Source organism: Canis aureus, chromosome 8 (genome assembly GCF_053574225.1).
Source record: "Canis aureus isolate CA01 chromosome 8, VMU_Caureus_v.1.0, whole genome shotgun sequence".
In the NCBI taxonomy this organism is placed as follows: Eukaryota; Metazoa; Chordata; class Mammalia; order Carnivora; family Canidae; genus Canis; species Canis aureus.
The window spans coordinates 38,984,409-39,010,063 of record NC_135618.1 but is presented as its reverse complement, the minus strand read 5'-3'; the positions used below and the strand labels follow the sequence as shown (position 1 = coordinate 39,010,063).

The following is a 25,655-nucleotide window of genomic DNA, read 5'->3' as shown; positions in this document are numbered from 1 at the left end:
AGCATTAATTAAGTTCCTATTTGGAGCGTACGCGCACAGACCTTTACCACGGCTCACTGTTGTGGACTCCCGCGTCGATAAGGAAGGGCTTTCCTGGCTGAGCCGGGTCCTCACCAGCCTGACCAGACGGGGAGGCCCTGTGTCCATTCCACCCCCGTGGGAAGAGGGCAGAGCTGTGCTTGTCTGCTGTCTGCGGGACATGCGGAGGCCCTGCTCTGTGGAGCTGCCTTCTCACCATGCTGCCCTCCAGGCCTGGGCAGATGTGGGCTTCCCTGGAAGGCGACGCGGTGAGCTCGGGATGTGACAGGAGCTCATGACATAGCAGGGTGTGTGCCCCATGCCTTGCACTGGGGCCCTGTCCACGTCCCCTTGCTGGTCCTGAGGCCTGCTCGGGAGTGGCCTTTCTCTAGAAGCACTATCGCGGCTCTCTTCCACATACGCTGAAATAAAAACTTATCTAGCATGGGCACATAGACAGCGGATGACATATTCAAGTCCATACTGAGAAAAACCACGGATGAAGACACGGAGCTGCCGGGCCTCCCAGGGCGCGCCGGAGAGCCCTGCCCAGGCGGCCCCTGCGCAGCCACAGGCGCGCATGAGCCGGCACGGCCCATAACTCTCGAACTGATGAAAGTTCCTGGAAAAGCCATCAGTAGAGGAATCCTGTGTGCCATCACAAGAGCTCCCAGAAACTAGCAAGCCACAGGACGCACTCACTGTGCACCAATTCAATTGCTCACCTAAAAAAGCAAACACTGAAATACTTAACAGTTTGTGTAACGTTTAATATTTTAACAGTAAGCAAACAAACCTTTCAGTAGGAAAAAAAAAAAACACTTTTCCTTCCTTTCCCGGGTGTGTCCCTGGAGAAGTGGAGTGAGGCCCGTAGGGGAAGTTCTTAGCCGCTTTCTGCGGTGGGGGCGGCTTTGCAAGTGGCCCCAGCTGGAGAGTCTGCATAGGGTGGGTGGCGCGGGCGGCTCTGCGCAGCGGTCGTCGCCACTTCTGGGGCCCCTGTGCCTCAGCGTCGAGTGTTTTGAGGAACTTTTACTTCCTTTCCTTCTGTGTATTTGCTTGCACAACCAGAAGCTTTCCAGATTTTGTAATTCTGGGAATCTCCTCTGAACTCCTTTCTGCTCAAACAGAACAGATGCACGTATGGTGCTTGGCGGGGCCTGGGAAGCGGCCTGGCATGCGCGCAGCCGCCACCCGGCGCTCCAGGGAGACAGATAAATCCCTAGTAAGGTGGCAGGGCTCAAGGAACAGTTTTTCTTGATTTCTGGTGACACTGTGGGAACAATGTGTCTGATTTTATAAAGATTTTACTACTTTCAGTGTTCACCGGGTGTGTGATCAGGCCTGCGTCCCTTCCTCCTCCGTTCTTTGCCTATAAAAGAGCAGTGACAGCGGGAGCCGGGGCTGGGGGCAGGTGTTGGGTGCGAGCTCCTTGCACCGCCACATTTCTGCGTACCAGGAGGGACCGGAGACCCACCCCGCAGCGTCTGCCTCCCTGAATCCGCGTTTCCTTGTTCTCGGGTCTGCCCTGTTTGACACACTTGCCATCTGTTTTGCTCTGTTCTTTTCCTAACGTGGTGAGAGGTGTTTTTTGCTTATTTTCCAAATATCCTAGCGCCCTCCCTTTGCCCAGAGGTGCCGGGGAGTCATGCCAGCGAGTCGCGGGCCCCTCCTGATGCTCCGTGAGGCGTCCCTCACCCCACTGCACTCGAGAGGCCCGCAGGCCCCACCCCAGAGCCCTGGTCACAGAGCCGCCTCCTCCTGGCCAGTCCTGCCATAGCCCGGACGCAGGAGGGAGACCGCGGTCAGGAGCCTCTCCCGGGACCCAGGTCAGTTCGCGGGTGCTGGTCTCCGCCTGGGGCTCTCAGGGACTGGTGGGAACGTGGTCTGTCTGTCTTTCTGTGCTCCCTACTCCTCAGACCGGAGAGACAGGAGTAAGCATGGGGATGTGTCTTCTCTGGGCAAGACTTTTCCAGAAAAGGAAGTCCTCTCCTTCTCTGACCTGTGACCGTTTATATATTTCCCTCTTGGGAGAGGAAGAAGGTTTACCTCGGCTGGGCCAGGTTGTGTCCTGGGGAAGGGGGACCCACTGCCTTCCCCTCCTGGCCAAAACCACTTCTAGAAACCTTTTATAAACCACGGGCGGGATCCCCGAGTGGCTCAGCGGTTTAGTACCTGCCTTTGGCCCAGGGCGTGATCCTGGAGACCGGGGATCGAGTCCCACGTCGGGCTCCCTGCATGGGGCCTGCTTCTCCTTCTGCCTGTGTCTCTGCCTCTCTCTCTCTCTCTCTGTGCATCTGTCATGAATAAATAAATAAAATCTTTAAAAAAATAAACCACGGGCCCTCGTGGGTGTCATGAAACCACTGCTCTTTCATTAACTGTCCGCACTTGATTTTATGACTTTTCCCACCTTGTTAATTTTGAAAAAAGTTGCCCCTTCATAGCACTTCAGACTTTTTTAGATTTAATTTCTTCACATTTTAACCACGGGATTAATTAAAAGCATATTTTAGGTTAATTTGCAAATAACTTCTTGGCAGTTGCGTTTTCTACAAGTATTTACTGAGGACCCTTTTTTGTTTTTAAGATTTTATTTATTTATTCCTGAGAGACGGAGAGGAGAGACACAGGCAGAGGGAGAAGCAGGGAGCCCGATGTGGGACTCGATCCCAGGACCCTGGGGTCACACATTGAGTTGAAGGCAGATGCTCAACCGCTGATCCATCCAGGTGTCCCCTGAGGACCCTTGAAAGTGTGAGTTTTGAGTAACTATCATCACACAGATAGGGACAGCCAAGTGTTTTCTAAGAAAAAGCAAGAGTTTAATTTTAAAAAGAGCTTTTTTAAAGCTGGCCTTGGTAAAGAAGCCAAGAGGAGCTCTCACTCCGCGTACAGGGTCTCCGGCAGGCTCTCTGGGCCGCGCTTTTCGCGTGCGGTGGCTAAGGAAGGATGCACTGGCCACCCGAGTGTCCCAGCTCCTTGACCCGCCTGACTGGTGGCATTGGAGCCAGTTCGTGGAGAGTGTGTCACGCAGGCTTCTCCCCACGTGAAGGGCCACGAGCATGGGGCCCCTCTCCACTCTCCCTGCGTCCTCGCCGCCGTGGGGATGGGAACCAGGAGCCTCATGTGCCCACTCGGGGTCGGGGCAGCCAGCCCCCCCTCCCCCGGCTGCATGCCCGCAGCTTCGGGAACGCGGTACTGCCGTATCCTGGGCGTGGGGTCTTCCTCCGGGCCCCCGGGTGCCGTGTCGCTGCGTCTTGCGTTCAGCGGCCCCCCAGCGCCATGCGCCCGCTGTAAACATAACACTTCCATGTGACACAGGGCAGATTTTCTTTGGAGGAAAATGACCACTGTCACGTGGAGGCCACATACCAGTGCTCGTGGTTAAAGCAGGAAAAACTGGTCCCCGGGGCTCAAGGCAGGAGCGCAAGTAGCGCGTTCCACCCCCTCCTCCCCCGCCTGCAGCCGAGCCTGCCGTGGGGGGGGGGTCCCGGGTGGTCTGTTGGGGGGCCGGGGGTACGCAGAGAGGTGGCCCGTCCTCCGCACCACAGAGGACACCTGTGTGGCGCCCCCCGCGGGCGGAGTGTCGCGACAGCACGCGGCACACAGAGGGGTCACCTAGGGTGTGTCTGGTGGGAGACCAGGCCCCACCGGGCAGCCAGGAGGGGGGGACGCGGAGGGGGGCTTGCGGCTCAGCAGAGTCCCCTCTGGCCCCCAGGTGCTCCGCGGCCAGTGGCCAGAAGATGGCTGTGCTCAGGCAGCTGGCGCTCCTGCTCTGGAAGAACTACACGGTGCAGGTGGGTGTGCGCAGGTGTGCTGACCGGGCTGGGGGGAGAGTGGGGGGGAGGGCCTCGCGCCCCCAGCCCGCTCCTTCCCTTCCTCTCACAGAAGCGCAAAGTCCTGGTGACCGTCCTGGAGCTCTTCCTGCCCCTGCTGTTCTCCGGGATCCTCATTTGGCTCCGCTTGAAGATCCAGTCGGAAAATGTGCCCAACGCCACCATCTACCCTGGCCAGTCCATCCAGGAGCTGCCCCTGTTCTTCAGCTTCCCCCCTCCGGGCGACGCCTGGGAGCTCGCCTACATCCCGTCCCAGAGCCAGGCCGTGAAGACTATCACGGAGACGGCGCGGAGGACATTGGTCATCAACATGAGAGGTGAGGTGTCCTCCGGGTCCCCTCTCGTCCAGTGGTGGGGGACAGACCCAGATGAGCAGCCCCGGCCAGCGGCCACACTCCACATCTCCCCTCGTTGGCGGGTCACTCATTATAAAGTGGGGACCGGGCATGTGAGGCTGGAGGGGAGCCCCGGGCTCTGCAGTCACTCCCGTGATTCACGGTGGGGACAGCTCTGGAGTCACGGGCAAGGTGTATTGTGAGCGTGCTTGCCAGGGCCTCTTCTGGGACGCAGTTTTGGGAGCACCGTTCTAGAGAAAGGCATCAGGAAGCCCATCGAGGGACACTCCCAGTACGTGCACCTGTCACCTTGTCTTTGCTTCCAGACAAAAAGTATTCTCTTTTCCCACCTCCTGCCTTTGGCATGTGCCACCATGGCGTGTTGAACACAGAGTGACAAATGCCTGCAGGGGTCCTCAGCCTCACTGAGGGACTACGGGGAAGCCCCTTTATGTGGCGCGGGGTCTGGTGATAGAGAAACCACGTGACAAACTATGTTAGTGTCGACTTGCACCCTCGTGACACCCCACGTGGCCCGAGTCGGAGGCCGACCCCAGGCAGGGAGGCTACCCCAGGAGGGCTGTGGGCCAGCCCTGCCTCCAGCTCTCCCAGAAACTGCACCGCCCTGATGGCGGGGCGCCACCTGTCCTTGCGGCAGCCAATCTCTGCCCATCGCGCAAGCCTGCTGGCCTTCGAGGACAGGTGACTGCGCCCTGGAGAAACCTGTGCGTGCAGGTGACAATGCCCTGAAACAGCCAGATTCCCCAGTAGAATGGGCGGTCGGGCAACTCGCACTCCTCCCACAGCTCGAGGCTTTCCCTCGGAGAAGGACTTTGAGGACTACATCAGGTATGACAACCACTCCTCCAACGTGTTGGCTGCCGTGGTGTTCGAGCACACCTTCAACCACAGCGGGGAGCCCCTGCCGCTGGCGGTGAGGACCCTGCCCCACGAGGCCCCTCTCCCTCCCACGCAGGCCAGCACGTGAAGGCACCCTCCCCTGCCAGGAGGCAGTGTCACCGTCCGGGTCCCACCGAGGGTGCCCGGGTGTCTCTAGCCCGTGGGGCCAGCGTGGTGGGGTTAGACTGACTGCGGCCACCGGCTGCCCCGGGCACACCCTTAGCTGCCCCACGTGCCCCGTGTACTGCTTTGAGGGTACACTTAGGTATTTAAAACACAATGAAGTCTTCCTGTGTGACAGCATGAAGCCAGGAAACCATCCAGTTCTTCTAGCATTATTTTGGGGACCCTCCACTGACCATCAGGGACACCTCAGGTGCAGAGTTCCCAGAGGTGGACAGCGAGACGGGGCTGGTGGGAACACCCCGGGGGGGCACTGCGGGGCTCCACCCCGGGCACAGCTGCGCGCTCTGACCCCCGGGACCCCGCGGACAAAGTTGGGGGCCGGAGGGTGGGGAGGAGTTTGCTTCTCTGTCCGGATCCCTCAGAGCCGGCGGTTTGCACTTTGTTCCCGCAGGTGAGATATCACTTACGGTTCAGCTACACACGAAGAAACTACATGTGGACCCAGACAGGCTCCTTTTTCCTGAAAGAGACGGAGGGATGGCACACCACTTCCCTCTTCCCACTTTTCCCAAACCCAGGACCAAGGGAGCCCACATCCCCCGACGGCGGAGAACCCGGTGAGAAGCCGCGGCCGCGGTGCTCCCTCCCCGGCTGCTGACAGCCAACGGTCATGGGCCCCACCTTGCGTTTCTCTGCACAGATGCACCTTTAGGGCTGTTCTGTCTTCTTCCTCGTGGAAGGGAGGAAGCATCCAGGAAAGCTGGCTCCCCGTCCACAGGGATGCGCTCCCTCCCTCCCCCAGGACACGTGCTCTCGAAGGAAACCTGTGTATTTCAGTCTTAAAGAGGCTTCCGTAGGTGTCGAGTGTGTGGGCCTGGCCGCCCCCTCCGTTCCCTCCCGGGCCTTCGCTCTGTACGGTCACAGGCTTCGTGAGCTCTGTGCTCCTTGTCTGGGGCAGAGCTGTGCCCATGAGGCGCCTGCAGAAGCTGGCTCTGGGCTGGCTGTGTCAGCGCGTGTGTTCGTCTGTCCCTGTGGCCTGGGCAGGTGGCTGGCACATTCGCCTCCTCCGAGGCAGGGTTGCCGTCCTGGAACGAGGCTGGGGATGAGCACGGAGTAGCTGGGACCCCTCCGTGGGTTCTCGGCGGCAGCAGGCGTCTCGGAGAACACAGGATTCTGCAGTCTGTAGGACGCCGAGCGTGTTCAGGTTTTGGCAGAGAGACCCAGGAATGTCCCGAAATGAGGCCGTAGGCAGGCGGGCAGGCGGACAGGAGGAAGGGAGGCTATGGCCAGTGTCCAGAGGCTGTGGCTGGTGCCTGGGGCCAGCAGCAGGAGAGACCGTCCTCCTGTTTGTGGACATTTGGAAGCAACCAGAGTCAGACTAGGAGATTTCACAAACTAGAAATTTGCCCGAAAAGGAAGACACGACACCAATTTTAAAAGCAAGGAGGAGGGATTCCTGGGTGGCGCAGCAGTTTGGCGCCTGCCTTTGGCCCAGGGCGCGATCCTGGAGACCCGGGATCGAATCCCACGTCGGGCTCCCAGTGCATGGAGCCTGCTTCTCCCTCTGCCTATGTCTCTGCCCCCCCCCCCACTCTGTGTGTGACTATAATAAATAAATAAAAATTGAAAAAATAAAAAGCAAGGAAGAGCCTAGGGAAAACGTCTCAGTCAACGACAAGGATCCACGTCTTTTTATGTTGAGGCTCGTTAGTCCACGCCACTTACAAGCACTTACAAGCCCACAAGCTGTGACAGGGACACAGGCCAGGTACACAGTGCGCACTTGGCATGCTCAGCCCGGGCTCCGCCCTAGCCCCGTGTCCACACCTCAGACGCACATAGCCCCCGGGGGAGTTGGCCCCTGGAATCGTCAGAGAGAGGGAGACCGGCATGCTGAAGGGGTTCGGCGGGGCTTTGTTTACGGTCACAGGCAGGGATTGAGGACAGGGTGACCGCTCCAGCCCTCAGCGCAGAGCAGACGGAGAAGTTGGGGTGGCGAGGCCAGGCGAACACGGCCGAGAGCGCGGCCCACCTTGCCCCCCGCCGCCGTGGGGTGGCTCCCCTGGCCTCGTGGCCCCGTGGGTCCCACGGAGACGTGGTGGGCTGTGCGGCAGGTCCCTTGTGAAAGTGAGAGCTGCCCCGCCCAGCGCACAGCCATGGGTGACGTTACCTGAGCACCTGCTGCGTTGCAGCCATGAACGTCTGGAGCCTGAGGGCGACTGGGGTTGTGGCTGTAGCCTTGCTCTTCTCCTAGGACTGGCAGGCAGGCTGCTGCAGTTCCGTGGTAGAGGGCCTTGGGTATTTTAAACGTCGCCGTGTTTTTTGTTTTTTGTTTTTAAAGATTTATTTATTTATTTATTTATTTATTTATTTATGATAGAAATAGAGAGAGAGGCAGAGACACAGGAGGAGGGAGAAGCAGGCTCCGTGCCGGGAGCCTGACGTGGGACTCGATCCCGGGACTCCAGGATCGTGCCCCGGGCCAAAGGCAGGCGTTAAACCACTGAGCCACCCAGGGATCCCCAACGTCGCCGTGTTTTATGAGCAAGGGTGCCTGCACCCGTGTGCTCACTCCTCTGCTGTTCTGGGGCTGTGCCCCCTCCTTCCTTAGACTCCCCGTGGCGGGCCGGCCTCTGCGCTGGGATTCCTCGTCCCCCCTCTATCACTCTTCCCAGGCCCTCCTCCCCAGTAGAATTGTATTGACAATACAATTGTCAGCAGAATTGACCCCCTCATGTAGTAGAGGGTCAGAATGGGCAGGATGAGGGTCTGAGCAGTGGCCTTCGGGCTGTGATGCCTGCTAGCCCAGTGGATGGAAGGCTGCTACTCCGCGGGCCTCAAGATCGCAGGATTGCTGTTGATGGTCCTGGGGGCCCGATGTACTCACCACGGTCCTTCAAAGTGGACGAGGGAGGTGGAAGACAGGGCCAGAGAGGTGCCGCCTAGCCGGCCTTGGGGGGTGCGGGTGGGGAAGGGGCCCTACACGCCAACGCCAGAAGGCCCAGCCACCGTGGGTGTGTTAGGTGGTGCTGCCCCGTGGCCGCCTTCTCCAGGGAGACCTGGCACAGCTCAGAGCACCGCTCTGTGAGCCGAGCTGTGCCTGTGACATGGCTTTTCCCACTGTCCACGCTCAGGGTACATCCGTGAAGGCTTCCTGGCCATGCAGCACGCAGTGGACAGGGCCATCATGCAGTACCATGCGAATGCCTCCACGCGCCAGCTGTTTGAGAAGCTCACCGTGATCGCAAAGAGGTTCCCGTACCCGCCTTTTATTTCGGACCCCTTCCTGGTCGCCATCCAGTACCAGCTCCCCCTGCTGCTCATGCTGAGCTTCACCTATACCGCACTCACCATCATCCGGGCTGTCGTGCAGGAGAAGGAGACGAAACTGAAGGTGGCCGTGGTCTGTGTGTCTTAGGCCCGTGTGGGCGGGTTGGGTGCAAGCCGGGTGCTGCTGGGGGCAGCCAGGCATGGGGTAAATGCCCACCGTGGCGCCGGTGATCCTGGGGCTTCTGTGAAATCAAGCCTGGCACATCCGGGTCCCTAAAACCCCAATAAAGCAATAAAGTTTTGTGTGCAGTGTGGTAAGGCTTGACACGTTGACAGGACCCCTGTTGGCATGTGCCAAGTCAAGCAGGACACAGCAATGAAACTAATCTTCATGATTCCCATTAATTTTCTTGCCATGGCCGCCCTAACACTACGTTATATAGCTACTCACGTCCCGTGTACTGAACAGAGTCCCTGGAGAGGCTGGATGTTTCCGTCCCGGGCTGTACAGAAGGCCCGTTGGCTCTGTATGGTCAGGGCACCCGTAGGTGGGCTGCTGGGCGCAGCGGGACGGGGTTAGGGAGTACAGAAAGCTTGCTGAAGTACACCAGCAAGGCCGTGTCCCTGTAAACTCGTCCAGTGATGCTGCCAAATACCCAAACTTTGAAGTCTTGCCTTTGTCAGCGGGGAGCACACTGGGTGAGGGGCAAGGTGGGCCGATCTCCACCCCGCAGCAGGGAGGGTGCCCCAGGGGCAGAGCACATCAGACTGGGAGGAGGAGGAGGGCAGGGGAGGATGACATAGATGGACCATGCCCTTGCCTGGCGCAGGCTGTGTGTGTCCCCGGCGTCCCACTGTCCTGTGTTGGCCCGTGTGCGGCTCCGGGTGCACCCACGCACCCCGCACCCTGCACCCACGCACGCCCCAGGCGGCTGCAGCCCGTGCCAGCACGTGTGGCCCTCTCCGCAGGAGTACATGCGCATGATGGGGCTCAGCAGCTGGCTGCACTGGACCGCCTGGTTCCTCCTCTTCTTCCTCTTCCTCCTCGTGGCCGTCTCCTTCGTGACCCTGCTCTTCTGCGTCAAGGTGAGCGTGGGCTTGTGGAGCTTTTGGAGCGCTCGGGGCTTTCAGGGCGAGTCGGCCCTTCCCACAGCCCCATCTGAGGCCCCGACGTCTCAAGTCTAACTGTCTCTGTCCCTACCTCCCCACGGCCTGCCCACGTGACCCACGGGACGCCACGCGGCGCAGGTGAAGAAGGACGTGGCGGTGCTCACTCACAGCGACCCCTCGCTGGTGCTGGTCTTCCTGCTGTGCTTTGCCACCGCCTCCGTGTCCTTCAGCTTCATGGTCAGCACCTTCTTCAGCAAAGGTGAGCCGTCCTGGTGTGGGGACCACTGCCCCCCAGGAAGCCCTGCAGCCGGAGGACGCTGTGCCCTGCACCTGCCTTAGACTCAGGCCTCGGGGTGGCGCAGGCCAGCCTCTCCGAGGCTCTGCAAGCTGCTCCTTGCCCGCACCCCGTGTCCGCGGCCAGGTCCCCATCTTGCTCCCCAACCCATCCTGTCCTGGCCTCAGGGCAGGCTGTCCGCGAGTGCATGAGGCCCCCCTCCACAGAGCTGTGGTTGGTCTTCTACCAACGCTGTGGTGTGAGGACGCCTGTCTTCACTGCCTCGCGGTTCCGCTCACACGTTCAGGTTCTGTGGGCGGCGATCACCGGCCTGTCCTGCAGCCCTGCAGCCCCTGCTGGGGCCTCTCCCTCGGTCCTGGGTCTTCTTTCTTTTCCTGTTGAGGCAAAACACACATCACAGACCCCTGATCACCGTAACCGTTCTCCAGCTCGCAGTCGAGTGTCAGCACGTCCACACAGCGGTGTGACTGTACACATGGTGGTGCGACCATCCCCCCCACCCCAGAACCCTCCCGTCTTCCCAGACGGCTCTGTCCCCCTAAATACCGACTCGCCGTCCCTCCTCAGCCCGGGTGCCCACCATCCACTTTCTGTATCTGCGGTTGTGGCCACTCTCAGTATCTCGTGAGAGTGGAATCACACAGCATGTGCCCTTTTGTGGCGGGCTTCTCTCGCTGTGTGTACCATCCTCGGGGTCTGTCCCCATTGTAGCAGGTGTTGTGAGGCTGTGTGACGTTCTGCTGTGTGGATGGGCCACATTTTTCTCGTCCACCCACCCGTCCGTGCCCACGCGGGGTGCTTTTTAGTGCTTGTGAATCATGCTGCTGTGAACGCGAGTGTGCAAGAGCCTCTGTGAGATCTGCCTTCGGGGGTTGTATCCAGAGTGGAATTGCTCGGTCATGTGCTCATTCTCTGCTGATTGTCTGAGGAGCTGCCAGACTGTGTTCTGCAGGAGCGCTGCCACTTTGCATTCCTGCCCAGAGCTCACGGTGACTCCACACGCTCAGCAGCACTCGCCGTGTTCTGGTCGGGGAGGTGTTTTGCTAGTAGCCGTCCTGGTGGACATGAGGCTGTGTCGCTCCTTCGTGTCTCTCTATGTCTCTTTTGCACTTACAGAAACCTTCGTGCTGAGTCTGTAGGACTTGCTTACTTGTCTTCCGGGTGCCCGTTTGTCCCTTGGTGTATGTTCTAGAATGTTCTAGAATCTACCGAGAGTTCATTTCTCTGCCGTCAAGTACTCAGCTGATTCTTGGGCACATCTGCTCATTCTTGTTTCCTCCTCCATTTTTGTGGGAAAACACTCCTCTTTCTCTGGTGGAAGCACTTCTTCATGTGCTCCTAAGTCCACAGCTTCCTCATCCTGAAGTCCGGGGTTTCCTGTCACACACCTGCCTCCCCTTGGAGGACTCAGAACGTGTGGTTCATCCAGAGATTGCAAGCTCCAGCTGAGGCTTCGCCCCTGATGCTCAGACTCACACACCACGTCCCTGAGACGCTCAGGATGCACCTCCACCACCTCCTGACCCCATCCCCAGAAGCCCTTTCCTGTTTCTGCTGGTAGCACCCTGTCCCTGCCGCTCTCACCAAAACACCTTGGGATCATCCCCGACATCTGTCTTCCTGTCCCATTGTGCACCACGTCTGATGAGAGCTGCAGTTCGTGTCTCTCCCGCCTCCACTGTCCCACCCCCACCCCACCCCCTGCTGGCCATTGTCACCAGCCTGGTTCACAGTGGCCTCGAGGTGTCTCCCTGCTTCTACCCTTCAGCTCTGGACATGGCCAGTAGCTGGCATGTGGTGGCTTGAGTTGTCAAACTAGTCACTTCTTTCATGGAACACCATTTTTGCTCAAAAGAACCACCCTCGGGCATAATTATTCACACCTGGGTGTTTGGCAGGCATTTCCTCTAATGTGAGCTTGTCTTTTAAGAAAAATGGACGGTATCGGATGTCAGTTGTGAAATCCCAGCATTCAAGCGAAAAATGGGATTTTACAAACTTGAATCTAACGCCATGAGCTTGACAGTGTCCCAGCAGTTAGCCTTTTAGGAGGTTGGTGATCGTATCAGCCGACGTGATTTATCTGTACGTTGTACGATAAAGCATGACCGTACTCAGAAGATCTGCATAGCTCAACAAGCAGTACGTTGTGCGTGACCGAGGCATCCCACTACGGGATCGTGCCCGAGTAATAACCCATTCTAAGCGCAAGGTAGGCCAGTGGATTTTTGGGTAACAGCGTGACAGGTTCATCGGTCAGAGTCCATGTGGCGCCTGACCTTTAAGAAACAACTGCCTGTGGCGTGGTACTTGAGTGACAGAGAAAACCTACGAGTATCTGGGGAGGCTGTCAAAATACGTCTCCCCTTTCTGGCTGTGGACCTGTGCGAAGCTGGTTTTGTTGGTGGGCTGCACCCAGCACAGCGGCCATAATCCCTTAAATCAGGCATCGCAGAGGCTTGTTAAAATGTATCACAATGCCACTTTTCTCACTAAATTGTGTGAAATAGAGTGGACTTCCATAAACACAGTTACGTTGACCTATAGCAGGTTTGTTACTGTTCTCAAAAGTCTTTAAATTGTCCTAGTGCTAACCCATGACACAGTAGGAGTAGATAAGCATGTGTGTGCGTCACCCACACGAGCACACGTTCCGTGATGTCCTCAACCATTTTTAAGGCCACAGAAGGTTCCGAGGACCAAAGCGTATGAGGGCCACGAGCATGGGCCACAGCCGCACCCTTCTCCCCGTGATTCCCATCACAGCTCGCCCACGCGTCACCTTCCCGTCGGGGCCTTCCGTGGCCCACTGGTGGCTGTCGCAGCCCCAGCCCGGGGGACGCCTGGTCCCTGTCTTGTGCCTTGGGCTCTGCCCTGGGCTGCCCGACCCGGCACCCCCGTCCTTTACTCTGTGTCCCCTGTGGATTAAGCTCCGGAAGGCTTGGGGCCCGTGCAACACAGCGGCCGCCTGTGCAATGAGCAAGCGCGGGAGGGGAGCTGTGGCCTGGGGTGGGTGCAGAGCGTGCGCCTCGGCCAGGTGCCCCCGCCCGGACTTGGCCCCCCCGCCCCCCCCCGGCCCCCACCCCAGCCCCACGGCGGCCCCACCCGGCCCCATCTGGCCCCACAGCGGCCCCACCCAGCCCCCTCGGCCACCCCCGCCACCCCCCCAGCCCACCCGGCCCCATGGCCGCCAGCCCGCCCGCCCGCCTTCAGCGCCGGCTCCTCTCCCCGCAGCCAACATGGCCGCAGCCATAGGCGGCTTCCTCTACTTCTTCACCTACATCCCCTACCTCTTCGTTGCTCCCCGCTACAACTGGATGACTCTCAGCCAGAAGCTGCTCTCCTGCCTCCTGTCCAACGTTGCCATGGCCATGGGAGCCCAGCTCATAGGGAAATTTGAAGCCAAAGGTGAGTACCTTCCTCTGGCGAGCCACGCTTGCCGCCCCGGTTACCCCGAGAGCGCGAGGCGGCCTCCCTCCGGGTCGGGAGCCCTGGGGAGGTGGCCCCGACCTGCAGCGCAGGGGACAGAGCGCTCACGACGGCCACCGTCGCCCAGAGCGGCTGTTGCTTCCGGGAGAGCAGCGCCCGGCCCCAGAGTCTGCGGGGGAGCAGCCCCCAGCTCCAGTCAGGCGGACTGGGGAGGAGGCCGCGGGCGCGGGGTCACGGGCCAGGACCGTTTTTGAGATTTTTGTAAAACTTCCCGATCCTGTGAACGTCATGGGGTCGAAGTAAAGACGCTGTTGGGCGCACGCCCTCCCGTCTGCGAGCCCTGCGCCGGCCCAGGCCTGCTCTGATGGGCGCAGCGGCCCCAGGCCCAACCTTGAAGGCCACCTGCTGTGGGGTGCCCCCGGGAGGGCTCTGGAGGGCAGAGGGGGCCGTGGCTGCTGGGAGGACGCAGGAGGGTGAGCGTGAGCTGCCGCGTGGCCACAGATGTCCCGTCTGGGGACCGCCCTGCGCTGCTCTCGCTGTGCGGTTCAGGCCGCGTGGTCTCACCCCGGGTGTGGCAGAGTCCTGGCCGTCGTGTGTCCTAGTGCAGGTCTGCGGGAGGGGGGCGGCCTCCTCTTGAGCTCGAGTGGTCTTCTTTCTGAGCCCTCGGCCCTAAATACCTGCGTTTCTGTGTTTGGTCGTGTGTGACCCACATAGGCTTTTTAAATGCACCGCCCCTCTGGGGGCTTCAAATACTTTTTACAAAGCCATGAACGAGAATCTATCTACGTGGCTACTCTCGGCTTTCAAAGTTCTCTGCTGATTTTGCTCAACACGGACAAACTGACAAACTTCTAGTTGCTTGAGAGGGACCAAAGCCAGAGCACAGCCAGTTCCACGGGGCCCCTTGAGCCGACGGAGGGTCACCAGCCACGCGGAAGCCCCGGGCACCATTAGGATGTGGGGTTTCAAACCAGGGGGTTTCAAGACCCATGGGCACCACTCGGGAGAGCTTTATACGTGCCTCAAGTACTTCTCTTTTTTGAAAAGACTTGCGTTCAACATACACTATTCGTGTCGGCCTTACTGGAATCATACATACGTATGTGTGTGTTTGTGCACACATGTGGATTGTGCGTGTGCATACGACTACCACATACATGGACATGTGCGGACATGCATGTCGGTCGTAAATCGAACAGGAGCCCACCTCGTCAGCCCCGCAAGCTCTGGTGGCTCACGGTTGTCCAGAGCCTTGGGGAAGGTCCTCCGCTGTGCTGTAAATGCAGGAAGGGACAAGTCACGCTCACTGCAGTGACGTGCACATGTGTGCTGTCACGCCCCGGGGCCTATCTCAGGCCCACGTCCCGCTGTGTCTTCTAGGCGTGGGCGTCCAGTGGCGAGACCTCCTGAGTCCTGTCAACGTGGACGACGACTTCTCCTTCGGGCAAGTGCTGGGCATGCTGCTGCTGGACTCTGTGCTCTACGGCCTGGTGACCTGGTACGTAGAGGCCGTACTCCCGGGACAGTTCGGCGTGCCCCAGCCCTGGTACTTCTTCGTCATGGTGAGTCCTCACAGCCCTTTTCTGCACACTGGCCACCTCCGCGAGAGTAGGGGTGTCCTCCACACACTCTGTGACGCCTCCTCGGGCTGGGAGAGGGGACCCCGTCCTGTGTGCAGTCACTGAGCCATGTGTCCCAAAGGCCCTAAGACCCTCCACTGGACCAAGAGGAGCCCTGCACTTCAGGGTCGGAGAGAAGAAGCTCACGAGGGACCCACACATCCCATCCCCGGCCTCATCTCAAACAAACATCCTACTGGGTTTTCTGCCTACAAAGTAATACAGCGTCTCGTAAAAATGATGCTGCTTCTAGAATTCACAGCACAGTCCCACCACCCAGAGATGACCCAGGCTGGCCTGCTGGCGTGTAGTTCAGATGGTTTTCCTGTGCACATGCTTACGGCCTGAGCGTATGTGCATGTGACATGCATGTGCTTAGTTTTGTTTTTTTAAGATTTTATTTATTCACGAGAGACAGAGAGAGAGGCAGAGACACAGGCAGAGGGAGAAGCAGGCTCCATGCAGGGAGTCCGACGCGGGACTCGATCCCAGGACCCCGGGGTCACAACCTGAGCCAAAGGGAGGTGCTCAACCACTGAGCCACTGGGTGCCCCACATGTGCTTTTTTCATAAAAAGGGGACTGTGCTGTAAAGATGCCCGAGACTTGTTTTTTTAACCTAATCATCTTAAGTACAAACGTGCCTGGATCTTTTCATGAATACTTTCAGATTTTTATTTATAAATTTTGTTTTACTTTTTTTGAATCACGTTTACATATCTGCATTTTCCTGAGTCACCTTCTCTTTGAGTGCACGGTGCCGTGTGGAGGGGCCGCCTTGGGGTCCATCAGCCCCTGCTGGTGGTCACTGAGGTGCCCCGTTGGCGCCCGCTCTCTGGCGCTCACTGGCGTGCTCCATCAAAGTGAAGACGCCCCTGACCCACGGACGCCCTGTCACTTTGTCATCAAGAGAGAGAGAAACGCTGACAGTTACACTTGTGGCATTCAGTGATTTGTAGCACACGCTCTGGTGTCACTTACAACATGAGCGGTGTGTCCCTGGAACCAGTGTTGCTAGAACCATTCCAGGCATGGCAAGTACCCCAGGGTGGAGATGGGGGTCTCCCTGCAGGGCTGAGTTGGGGCGGCTCTCCTGGGGGCCCGTTTGTCCCTTTCCTATGACCCTGCCCACACCAGTGTGCCCCCTGTGCCCACAGCCATCCTCGAGGGCATGGCTCTGCACAGCCTCTGGCTACATTCTTACCCCTCCCGCAGCCTGGCCCTGTGATGGCAGGACGGATGGCGGGGATCGTCCAGACGGGGTAGTGAAGCTTCCTCATGGCAGGGGGAGACTGGGCCTTTGGGCTTCTCTTGCTTATTTTGTGAGCTCCTGTGGAGCTGAGTGAGGCCTGGCAGGGGCGTGCAGGCACAGCCTCCTCCATGTTTTGCCCAGATACCACTCTGGACTGGAACGTTGGCTGGCCTGTCTTTGGTTCAAAGGCCCTTATTGACTTTTCCTCTGTGTCACATCTGCGTCGTCTGCACTCCAAGTCAGCCTTCCAGGGACCGGGTGCCCAGATGGCAGATCAGGAAAGGCTCAGAACATCCCCAGGGCAGATGAGGGAGAAGCCATGCGGCTCATAGCCTCAGGCTGTGTCCCCTCTGCAGCAGCCCACCGCCCTGCTGAGGGCTGCATGCTGTCGTGTAGTTAGCGTGTCTGTGTTAGTGTTTCTGCTCCATCACACACAAAACAAATTGACACGAGTCGGCTCCTTGAGACCCATCTGATTTCCATCCCAGCCCTCGTACTGGTGTGGACACCCACGGACAGTTTTGGGAAAGGAAGAGGAAGACGATGACCCAGAGAAAGCGCTCAGAACGGAGTACTTTGAGGCTGAGCCAGAAGACCTGGTGGCTGGGATCAAGATCAAGCATGTGACCAAGGTGCCACACTCCGTGGGGTTGGTGGGGACGGGGGCCTCGCCCTCGCCCAGGGCTCTCTCCAAGCCAGTGACCATCCCCAGGCCTTGTTGCCCTCTGGGCCCCCGTGACTGCTCTCTGACCACTCCCCAGGCTCTGTCCCCAGGGCCCAGGGGATCAGGCCTGAGTCAGCAGCACGTGCCACTTGGAATGAATCCTCCTGTCAGCTTTGCAAACGCTTGCTGTGCTCAGGGCACTAGGAACAGACGTTGGGCCCCTGCCAAGCTGGGGGGCTATGGGCGATGGGAGCAGCATGGCCTCCAGTCAGCACTCTGCCTGAAACATCCTACCTCTGTGCTGACTGGTGATGCTGGGCAGGGTCTCCTGAGTCCCTTCGGACAGGTGCTCCGGAGGGTAGTTGGGGGCAGGGTGGGGTCTGAAGCCCAGGGCCGCCATCTGCCTCTGCTGCAGGTGTTCAGAGTGGGGAGCAAGGCGGCTGTCAGAGACCTGACCCTGAACCTGTACGAGGGGCAGATCACGGTGCTGCTGGGTCACAACGGCGCGGGAAAGACCACCATGCTGTCCATGCTCACAGGTGAGGGGCCCAGCCACAGGCCCTCACAGCCCCCCAAGGCGGGAGCGGCCTCACTGGCCAACCTACAGCCAGGGTGCTCCATGAAATGAAGTAAAGCCACGTGCATGAGACAAGCCTCGCCCTCGTGCCGACCAGTGGGGCGTCTGCACCGAACTTACATTTCCGGGTCTTCTGCTCGGCCCTAGGTCTCTTTCCCCCGACCAGTGGACGGGCATATATCAACGGGTATGACATTTCACAAGACATGGTTCAGATCCGCAAGAGCTTGGGCCTGTGCCCCCAGCATGACGTCCTGTTTGACAACCTGACTGTCGCAGAACACCTGTATTTCTACGCACAGGTGAGTCAGCAGTGGACTGGACTCAGGACCCATGGTGGTTCCGTGGCCCGTGTACTTGGGCCCCAGGGTGCGAGCCCTCAGCCTCCCGGCAGACAGGGCCCACTCCAAGCAGCTGAGCAGCTTTCGTGGATCTGCAGCAGGGAGGCGGGAGGCAGTCCGGGCACCAGGCAGGCACACTGACAGAGGAGGCAGCACCAAGGCCAGGCTCCCGGCAGCCACCCGCCCCCACCGGGACCCCCTCCCGACCTCCCCACCCCCACTGTTGCAGTTGAAGGGCTTGTCCCACCACAAGTGTCCTGAAGAAGTCCAGCGGATGCTGCACGTCCTCGGGCTGGAGGACAAGCGGGACGCCCTGAGCAAGTTCCTGAGTGGGGGCACGAAGCGCAAGCTCTCCATCGGCATCGCCCTCATAGCAGGCTCCAAGGTAGGCGGGCAGGAGGCCCCGGGCCAGGGCCGGGCACCCAGGGCGGCTGCCCCCCACGGGCAGGGGCAGGCTGCGGACCCTCTGACGCCCACAGCATGGCCACATGTGCACAGAACCAGAGCGTCCCACGTAGCCAGCCCGGGCCGGGCCGCTCCTCCGCCCCCAGGTGCTGATGCTGGACGAGCCCACCTCGGGCATGGACGCCATCTCCAGGAGGGCCATCTGGGACCTCCTGCAGCAGCACAAGAGCGACCGCACCGTGCTGCTGACCACGCACTTCATGGACGAGGCCGACCTGCTGGGGGACCGCGTGGCCATCATGGCCAAGGGGGAGCTGCAATGCTGCGGGTCCTCGCTGTTCCTCAAGCAGAAGTATGGTGAGCGGGGTGGGCAGGCAGCGGGGACAGGCCCTGTCCTGGGCGGGGGGGGCTGCTGGCTTCCCCGGGGGGATGCTGAGGCCAGCGGAGGGGCTAGGACAGGAGGAGGGAGCAGATTGCCCAACTTGGTTAGGACGATATCCAGTGGTGGCCGGGGAAGAGAAGACCTGCTGAGACCTCCGGTGCCCTGGTGGAGGCCATGCTTGAACGTAGAGGCTCTTGAGCCGGTGGCCTGTGGCACGGGGTTTGCCCTGTGAGCGGGTCTTCCTTTTCTGAGGGCAGCTCATGGCCCGACACAGTGCTGGCCTGCCAGCAGGGTCCACCCATGTCCTGTCAACGGGGGGCACTGGCTGTCCTCCTTAGGCACCCTGGGGCCTGTGCGCCCTGTTGCTGCAGCTTCCTGGGGGCAGCTAGAGAGGGCAGCCAACATCCTGGGGCTCCCCTGGGGAGAGAGCAGGGAGGACAGGTCTCGGGAACAGTTCCCAACACCGCCCTTGAGACTTGGAGTCTGGAGTCGAGTCTTCACCATGTAGCACCCCTGCCCTCCACCCCAGGCCTCCGACATCTCTGCCCAGCAGGGGGTTGGGAGGCCAGGCCCTCAGGATGGCGCCCACACCGGGTGCTTCCTCCCCGTCACTCCCTCGTGGCGAGCCCAGGGCCCAGTGAGACAGCATAAGTGGGAAACAGCGTCACGCAGGGCTCCTGGCCGTTGCAGGTGCGGGCTACCACATGACGCTGGTGAAGGAGCCTCACTGTGACCCCGAGGCTGTCACCCGGCTGGTGCAGCACCACGTCCCCACTGCCACGCTGGAGAGCAGGGCTGGCGCCGAGCTGTCCTTCATCCTCCCCAAGGAGAGCACACACAGGTGCGGGGCCTGGGGCACACTGGCACACACCTGCGGCGGGTGCTCCGTCTTAGACCCCCGCCCCTTGTACCTGTCAGGCTGGACCGGGGGGCGGCCTGTGACAGCACTCGGGGAAGGGGGGACGGATGAGCTTGCAGAACCCGCAGCCAGACCTCCTGGGGCCGCAGAGCACAGCAGCCGCTCAGGGTCACTTGTGGGATTGTGAACATGCATGTTCCCGGTGTCAGGCCTGGAGTCCTGCGCTCGTGCGTCGCAGACACGGCAGACGCCTAGGGCGGTGGGTGGAAACCAGACTCTCGAGTCACGTTCAGAAACAGGGTGCAAATCTTAATAATCTTGCGGTGAGTGCAACTGAGTTGTTTGGTTTTAATAACTTCATAGGATCCACCGACTCGGTCACCCTGTGATCTCATCAACATCTGTGCGGTTACCCTGCCCTCGTGGTTTTACCCTCTGAAATATGCTAGTAAATGTCCTTCCAGAAAACTCTATCTGAATTTCCCCTCTCTTGCTCAGGATAGAGTCCCGACAGCAGGTAGATGGTGTCTGACTTCCCCGTCAGCAGGGCGGGAGAGGGTCCATTTTACTCCACGGCTGCCAGCTTTGAATAAACAGGTTTTTTTGTAAATGTTTGTGTATCCCGTGGGATCGGTGGCATCCTGTATGTTTGCTGTCGCCGCCAGCAGGATGTGGAGCCTGGCTGCCGCTCCTCGGCCCCTCGGCACCGCTCCTCTGGGTGCCAGGAGTTCCTGTCCCCCGCGCGTGTATCTGTCCATGTTTTATGTCTTAACATCAGCTGTGTTTGCCACAGTTTTTTCCCATTGGTCGTTGACTAATTTTGTGGGATTTTTTTCCACATGAGTACAGTTAATGGGTCGTATGTTTTTCCTTGTGATTTTTTTTCTTAGAAAGCACTACCCGCCCCCCCACCTCCAATCAGGTGAATAGTCACCAGTTTCTCTGGGTGTGTTTGCGAGGACGTGTGCTAGAGAACGCCTCCCGTGTACGCCCAGCAGAATGTCACGTAGGGACAGGAAAAGGGAGAAACAAAGCCTGACACCAGGGTTTTGCAGCGGCTTTTCAAGGACTCAGGTCCCTGTGCTCTCCCCGACAACACGGAGAAATGAGCTCTCTCTAAATGAGAAGCGGCTCTTCACTCGGGGTCTTGTTTCCAGGTTCGAAGGCCTATTTGCCAAGCTGGAGAAGCACCAGAAGGAACTGGGGATCGCCAGCTTTGGGGCCTCGGTCACCACCATGGAGGAGGTGTTCCTCCGGTCAGTACACACGCGTGTCCAGCGGTCCAGGCGCAGTGCTTGTGAGACACGTGACAATGAGGCCGCCCTTACTGGCTGCATCCCATGCCCGCCTGAGGGGGTCGGCCGGCTGCGGGGAGGGCCCCTCACTCCCTGCAGCGTTCCCCATTCCCAGGCAGGGAGCGCCCCCCTGAGCTCAGGTCTCCGGAAACACATGCCTCCCCTCCCCCCCACTCCCATCGTGGGGAGTGTGCAGGCACCCCGGGGGCCCCATCCAAGACAGTGGGGGCTGGACAGGCTCCCAGGACTACAGCGGGGGGCGGGGGCTCAGGACCACACCCGTGTTGACCAGACTCGAGTGCTGACCTGGCAGATAGAGAGCGGAGAACTAGAAATACAGAAGCAGGTGTGAGCTCAGGGTCTTTCAGTGAGGATCCCAGGACCTAGACCAGGCAACAGAGCAGCGAGTGTGTACATAGTGTGCATGAATGACGTGGCTCGTGGGCATCAGGGTGGCTCCGGGCCCCTGCGGCCCAGCACCCAGGGGCCTGCCAGCCTCACTGCTTGTGCTCTGCACATACTGGCCATGCTGGGCCTGTTTGGGTGGCCCCTCCCAGAGCACATCCCTCTGCCTGCAGGCCTCAGCTTGTGCCCACAGCAGGCACTACTACCCTCCGGGGCTCCCGCTGTGCTCCCAGCCCCTTCTGCCCCTCCGGAAAGCCCTGGCTATAAATGCTGGCTTCAAGCCATCTCCCAGGGGGACCGGGATCCTCCTGGGCAGGGCTCTGGTCTGGCCGTCCATCTCTGCTGGACTCTGCTTGGCGGCGGTGCCCGGTGATCTGGTAGCATCTATTGATGAGCCAGGGAAGAACTGAACCGCCAGCCAGTAGGGCCAAGGATGTGCTCCTCCTCCTCCCACATGGACAGCCCCCCAGGAGGAACCGAGTGGTGACCGGGCCTCCTGTGTCTCGGCGCAGGGTCGGCAAGCTGGTGGACACCAGCATGGACATCCAGGCCATCCAGCTCCCTGCCCTGCAGTACCAGCATGAGAGGCGGGCAAGCGACTGGGCAGTGGACAGCCACCTGTGTGGTGTCATGGACCCGACGGATGGCGTCGGCTCGCTGATCGAGGACGAGTGCACCACCGCCAAGCTCAACACCGGGGTGAGTGCAGAGGGCTGGGCCAGCCGGCACGGGAAGGCTGGGGGACCCCTGAGCCCCATGCGTTCATGCCCACGAGGGCAGACGAGGACTGTGGAGTGTCAGTTCACTGGGAAGAGGGCACATCACAAGTCATGTGGTCCTGGCAGGGAGAAAGAAAGATCTTTTATTTTTTAAAAGATCTTATTTATTCATGAGAGACAGAGAGAGAGAGGCAGAGACACAGGCAGAGAGAGAAGCAGGCTCCGTGCAGGGAGCTCGACGAGGGACTGGATCCCGGGACCCCAGAGTCACGCCCTGAGCTGAGGGCAGATGCTCCACCACTGAGCCACCCAGGATCTCAACCCAGAGGATTTTAATCGAGCAAGTGTAATTTCACCTTGTTATAATTGGGCCGCCGACAAACAAGTAAACATGTCACGTGGTTCTCATGGTGCTCCGTGTCCCCATCCTCCTCAGTGAGGCAGAGGGCAGCATCGGCCCGTCTTACAGACAGAGCACCTTGGCCTGGGCCCAGGTGGCACGGCCAGCAGGTGGCAGAGCAGGATGCTGACCCTGGTGCCCGCACTTGCAGGACTGCAGCCCTCTGCCCCCCTGTGAGTGTGGCCAGGTCCTCCTGCCAGGATCAGGGGAAGGGCAGAGGCCTCGGCTCCCCCGTGGAATCATAGCTGGTCCCCCGAGGCCCCATGACAACGAGCCAATGAGACCCCCCAGGCCCACGTCAGGACCTGCAGGGACATGTTTGCAAGAAGCCCGGGGGCCTCAGGGCACACATGTCAGCCCGAGGCCCCCAGGCCTGTGATTGGACCGTGCCTGCTGCTGGCGGGCAGGGTTCTGATGCTGGCCCTATGTGACAGCCATGTTGCCCCGTACCCTCTGCCACAGCTCGCCCTCCACTGCCAGCAGTTCTGGGCCATGTTCCTGAAGAAGGCCATGTACAGCTTGCGCGAGTGGAAGATGGTGGTGGCCCAGGTCCTGGTCCCTCTGACATGCGTCACCCTGGCCCTCCTGGCCGTCAACTACTCCTCTGAGACCTTCGACGACCCCATGCTGGAGCTGACCCTGGGCGCGTACGGCAGAACCGTGGTGCCCTTCGCCGTTCCTGGGGCCTCCCGGCTGGACCAGCAGCTGTCGGAGCGTTTGAAAGACATGCTGCAGGCTGAGGGCCAGGAACCGCGGGAGGTGCTGGGTAAGGGAAGGCCCCCGGCCCAGCCCGGGTCCTCAGAGCCCAGCTTCCCGACCCAGGCACTGTGGGCCTTGGGGGCGGTTAGTTCCTTGCTGACCTGCACACCATGGTCCCAAAGCATCCCTGGCATTGCCTCCCCCCAGCCCCTCTGTTAGGGAAGCAGACATGCCTGCAGACCCTGCCGCTGGGGGAGAAGGCTGGCGCCCTGAGTCCGGGGAAGACGCAAGGCGGCACCCAGGGCTAAAGTTTGCCAAGGTAGCCTGTTTTGGGGCCATTGTAGGTGAAACATAAAACCTCCGTTGCCCTTTTTTGTTCGCCAGGCTGGTCACGGCACGCGCTGAGGTGACACAGTGCTTTCTTCCAACAAGTCAAACCAAGACCCTCCGCGCCCCAGGTTGTGGCCATGGGACACTGCCCTGGGGTTCGAGCAGGCCTTGTACTCAGGTTAAACAGGACGTGTACACGGGCTGGCTCAGTTCACTGCCCACCGCCATGTCCTGGCGATTCAGTACACGGGGCGGCCCCAAATCTGGGCAGAAGTCAGGTTCTTGTTTAGACAGCTGGATGCCCCCAAAACAGGCCAGCCCTGCAGTGGGCACTGCTACCAGGCAGGAGCTCGCGCAGCCCCGCCCACCACCGTGACCCCAGTTGCCTCTGTGGAGGCGGTGGCAGACACCCTTGTCACGCCTTGTTTCCTGGCTGTCACCCAGCTTCAGGGCTCTCAGGGCACACGGTGGCTCCAGGGCGTTCAGGACATGGCCTCATAGCCCCTGGCCTGGGTCCTTCTGGGAGGCCATTGTGTCCACTTCCTCGTCAAGTGCGTGACCGTTGGGTTTGGCCACCGTGCAGTCTCGTTACACCACATTTAAGGACTCGAGACTGTTTTCCCTGTGTAACAACAGCTGCGGCAGGCCTGGGCAGAGCCTTTGCAACAGTCCACGTAGGGCTCGCTGGCACGTCCCCGTGCCCTCACCGACCCTGTGTCCTGCAAGGCTGTATCCTTGTTGGCCCCATTTACAGCTGTGTGAGAGGCAGGGCCAGGCAGTGAGCGCGTGTGCGGGCGCGTGTGATGCTGGACCTGCAGCCACCGCGAGCGTAGGGCGGACCCCGGCGCCCCGCATCAGAGCCCCTCCTCCCCACGCGTCCGCCACGGAGCTAAGTGAGGGCCAGCAGGTCGGGGCGGGCCGTGGCTGCGCAGAACCCGAATGCCCGGAGGGGCCAAGACCTCAAGTGGGGGTCGGCTGGGGTGCTTCAGCTGACCGGGAAACGCCTCACTCCCTCGGGCCGATCTTTTTAAACACCGTCCCTTTTTTCTGATTATGAAAGGGTACTTCCTCCATAAAAACTGGAAAACTAGGAAAACAGGCAGAGGTCCTGTCCCATCGCGCCCCCTGAGGGCCGCCGTCCCTCTCCCCTGGCCGCCCCGCCCCTGTGCACCTGCTGCCCCCCCAGCGGCCCATCAGCCCTGCCAGGTCTCCCCTTCAGAGCCTCGCCTTCCCCTGAGCGGCTCCTCCCTGCCACACCAACCTGGCCCAGGCTGCTCCCGTGAGCGTCCCTCCGGAGGCATCTATGGGGCAGAAGAGGAGTCAGTCCGTCGGCTACGGGGTGCCCGCTCGCCCTGCAGCCTCGGACCCCACTGCTCCCGTGACATGGCCCCATGGCCGTGGCCCCTGTCTGCACGAGTAGACGTCCTTCCCGCCGTTCCCGCAGGCCTCCCGAGCTCCTCAGGGCGGCCACCTCGGGCACGCGCCACTGACCCTGCCATTGCCTCCCGCAGGCGACCTGGAGGAGTTCCTGATTTTCAGGGCCTCGGTGGAGGGAGGTGGCTTTAGCGAGCGGTGCCTGGTGGCCATGTCCTTCAGAGATGTCGGTGAGCGGACGGTGGTCACCGCCCTGTTCAACAACCAGGCGTACCACTCCCCGGCCACGGCGCTGGCTGTGGTGGACAACCTTCTGTTCAAGCAGCTGTGTGGCCCCCGGGCCTCCATCGTGGTCTCCAACTACCCCCAGCCCCGGAGCGCCCTGCAGGCCGCCAAGGACCAGTTCAACGAGTACGTGTGCTGCCCGGCCTCCTGCCCCTCTGCCAGGGCCCCACCCCACCCAGGCACTGCCTGGGGCCACCAAGGGTCGTGTAGGTGGATAAAGCACAGTATCTGCCTTCTGGAAGCTTCTGGGTTCTGGCCAGGGAACCCCCCACCCCACATCTTCTCAGCCTTCCATCCGCACCCTTTCCTTGGATAGCACATAAGCTAGTGAGACCTTGCCCGTATCCAGTGAGGTCTCCCGGGGGTTGTGGGGGACTTGAAGGGGGGCCGTATCCTCTTCCCAAATCTGTCCCCAGTTCCTACTGACCGCTGTCCCCAAGGGTCCCAGCACATGACCAGGACGCAGAACACAGTGAGGTCAGGTGTTGCTGCCCAGGGTGACCTCGAGTCAGGAGGCCCCGTGTGCATCTCTGCTCTCAGGCCGTGTCCTGCCCTGCTGTGTGGGGGACCCTGGTGGCACAGCGGGACCGCAGGGTCGGGAACCACGCCATTCTGGGGAGTGGCCTCCACTCTGCGCCCTGGGGGGATAGGCCCGTGGGGCCCTGGGGTCCCGGGTGGGGTGGTCGACAGCTGCAGGCGGGGCAGGGGGCCGTGCCAGGGACATCGGGAAG

At 60.4% G+C, this 25,655-nt stretch overlaps 1 protein-coding gene and 1 long non-coding RNA gene across 4 annotated transcripts in view; one reads left to right on the top strand and one right to left on the bottom strand.

Annotated features, from left to right (window-relative positions):
• The window catches only part of ABCA3 (ATP binding cassette subfamily A member 3), a 40,160-nt gene that overhangs the window by 5,128 nt on the left and 9,377 nt on the right, over positions 1-25,655 (top strand). For both annotated transcript variants that reach the window (XM_077906227.1, XM_077906225.1), the window contains exons 2-21: positions 1,631-1,844; positions 3,737-3,815; positions 3,907-4,171; positions 4,996-5,123; positions 5,667-5,832; positions 8,350-8,609; positions 9,455-9,571; positions 9,734-9,854; positions 13,125-13,298; positions 14,700-14,881; positions 16,678-16,821; positions 17,269-17,392; positions 17,578-17,732; positions 18,001-18,156; positions 18,323-18,533; positions 19,249-19,399; positions 20,575-20,673; positions 21,630-21,816; positions 22,699-23,002; positions 24,777-25,050. In XM_077906227.1, coding sequence (XP_077762353.1) covers positions 3,762-3,815; positions 3,907-4,171; positions 4,996-5,123; positions 5,667-5,832; positions 8,350-8,609; positions 9,455-9,571; positions 9,734-9,854; positions 13,125-13,298; positions 14,700-14,881; positions 16,678-16,821; positions 17,269-17,392; positions 17,578-17,732; positions 18,001-18,156; positions 18,323-18,533; positions 19,249-19,399; positions 20,575-20,673; positions 21,630-21,816; positions 22,699-23,002; positions 24,777-25,050 — 3,272 coding nt within the window. In that variant the 5' untranslated portion in view covers positions 1,631-1,844; positions 3,737-3,761. The remainder of the gene's footprint in view (positions 1-1,630; positions 1,845-3,736; positions 3,816-3,906; positions 4,172-4,995; positions 5,124-5,666; positions 5,833-8,349; positions 8,610-9,454; positions 9,572-9,733; positions 9,855-13,124; positions 13,299-14,699; positions 14,882-16,677; positions 16,822-17,268; positions 17,393-17,577; positions 17,733-18,000; positions 18,157-18,322; positions 18,534-19,248; positions 19,400-20,574; positions 20,674-21,629; positions 21,817-22,698; positions 23,003-24,776; positions 25,051-25,655) is intronic.
• On the bottom strand, positions 1,752-11,097 carry LOC144318831 (uncharacterized). 2 transcript variants are annotated; one of them, XR_013384813.1, is made up of 4 exons: positions 10,437-11,097; positions 7,386-10,264; positions 2,708-6,558; positions 1,752-2,312 (listed from the first exon to the last, which is right to left on the bottom strand). It is a non-coding gene; the product is annotated as an uncharacterized LOC144318831 (long non-coding RNA). The 2 variants fall into 2 exon arrangements; XR_013384814.1 differs by having other exon boundaries at positions 10,471-11,097.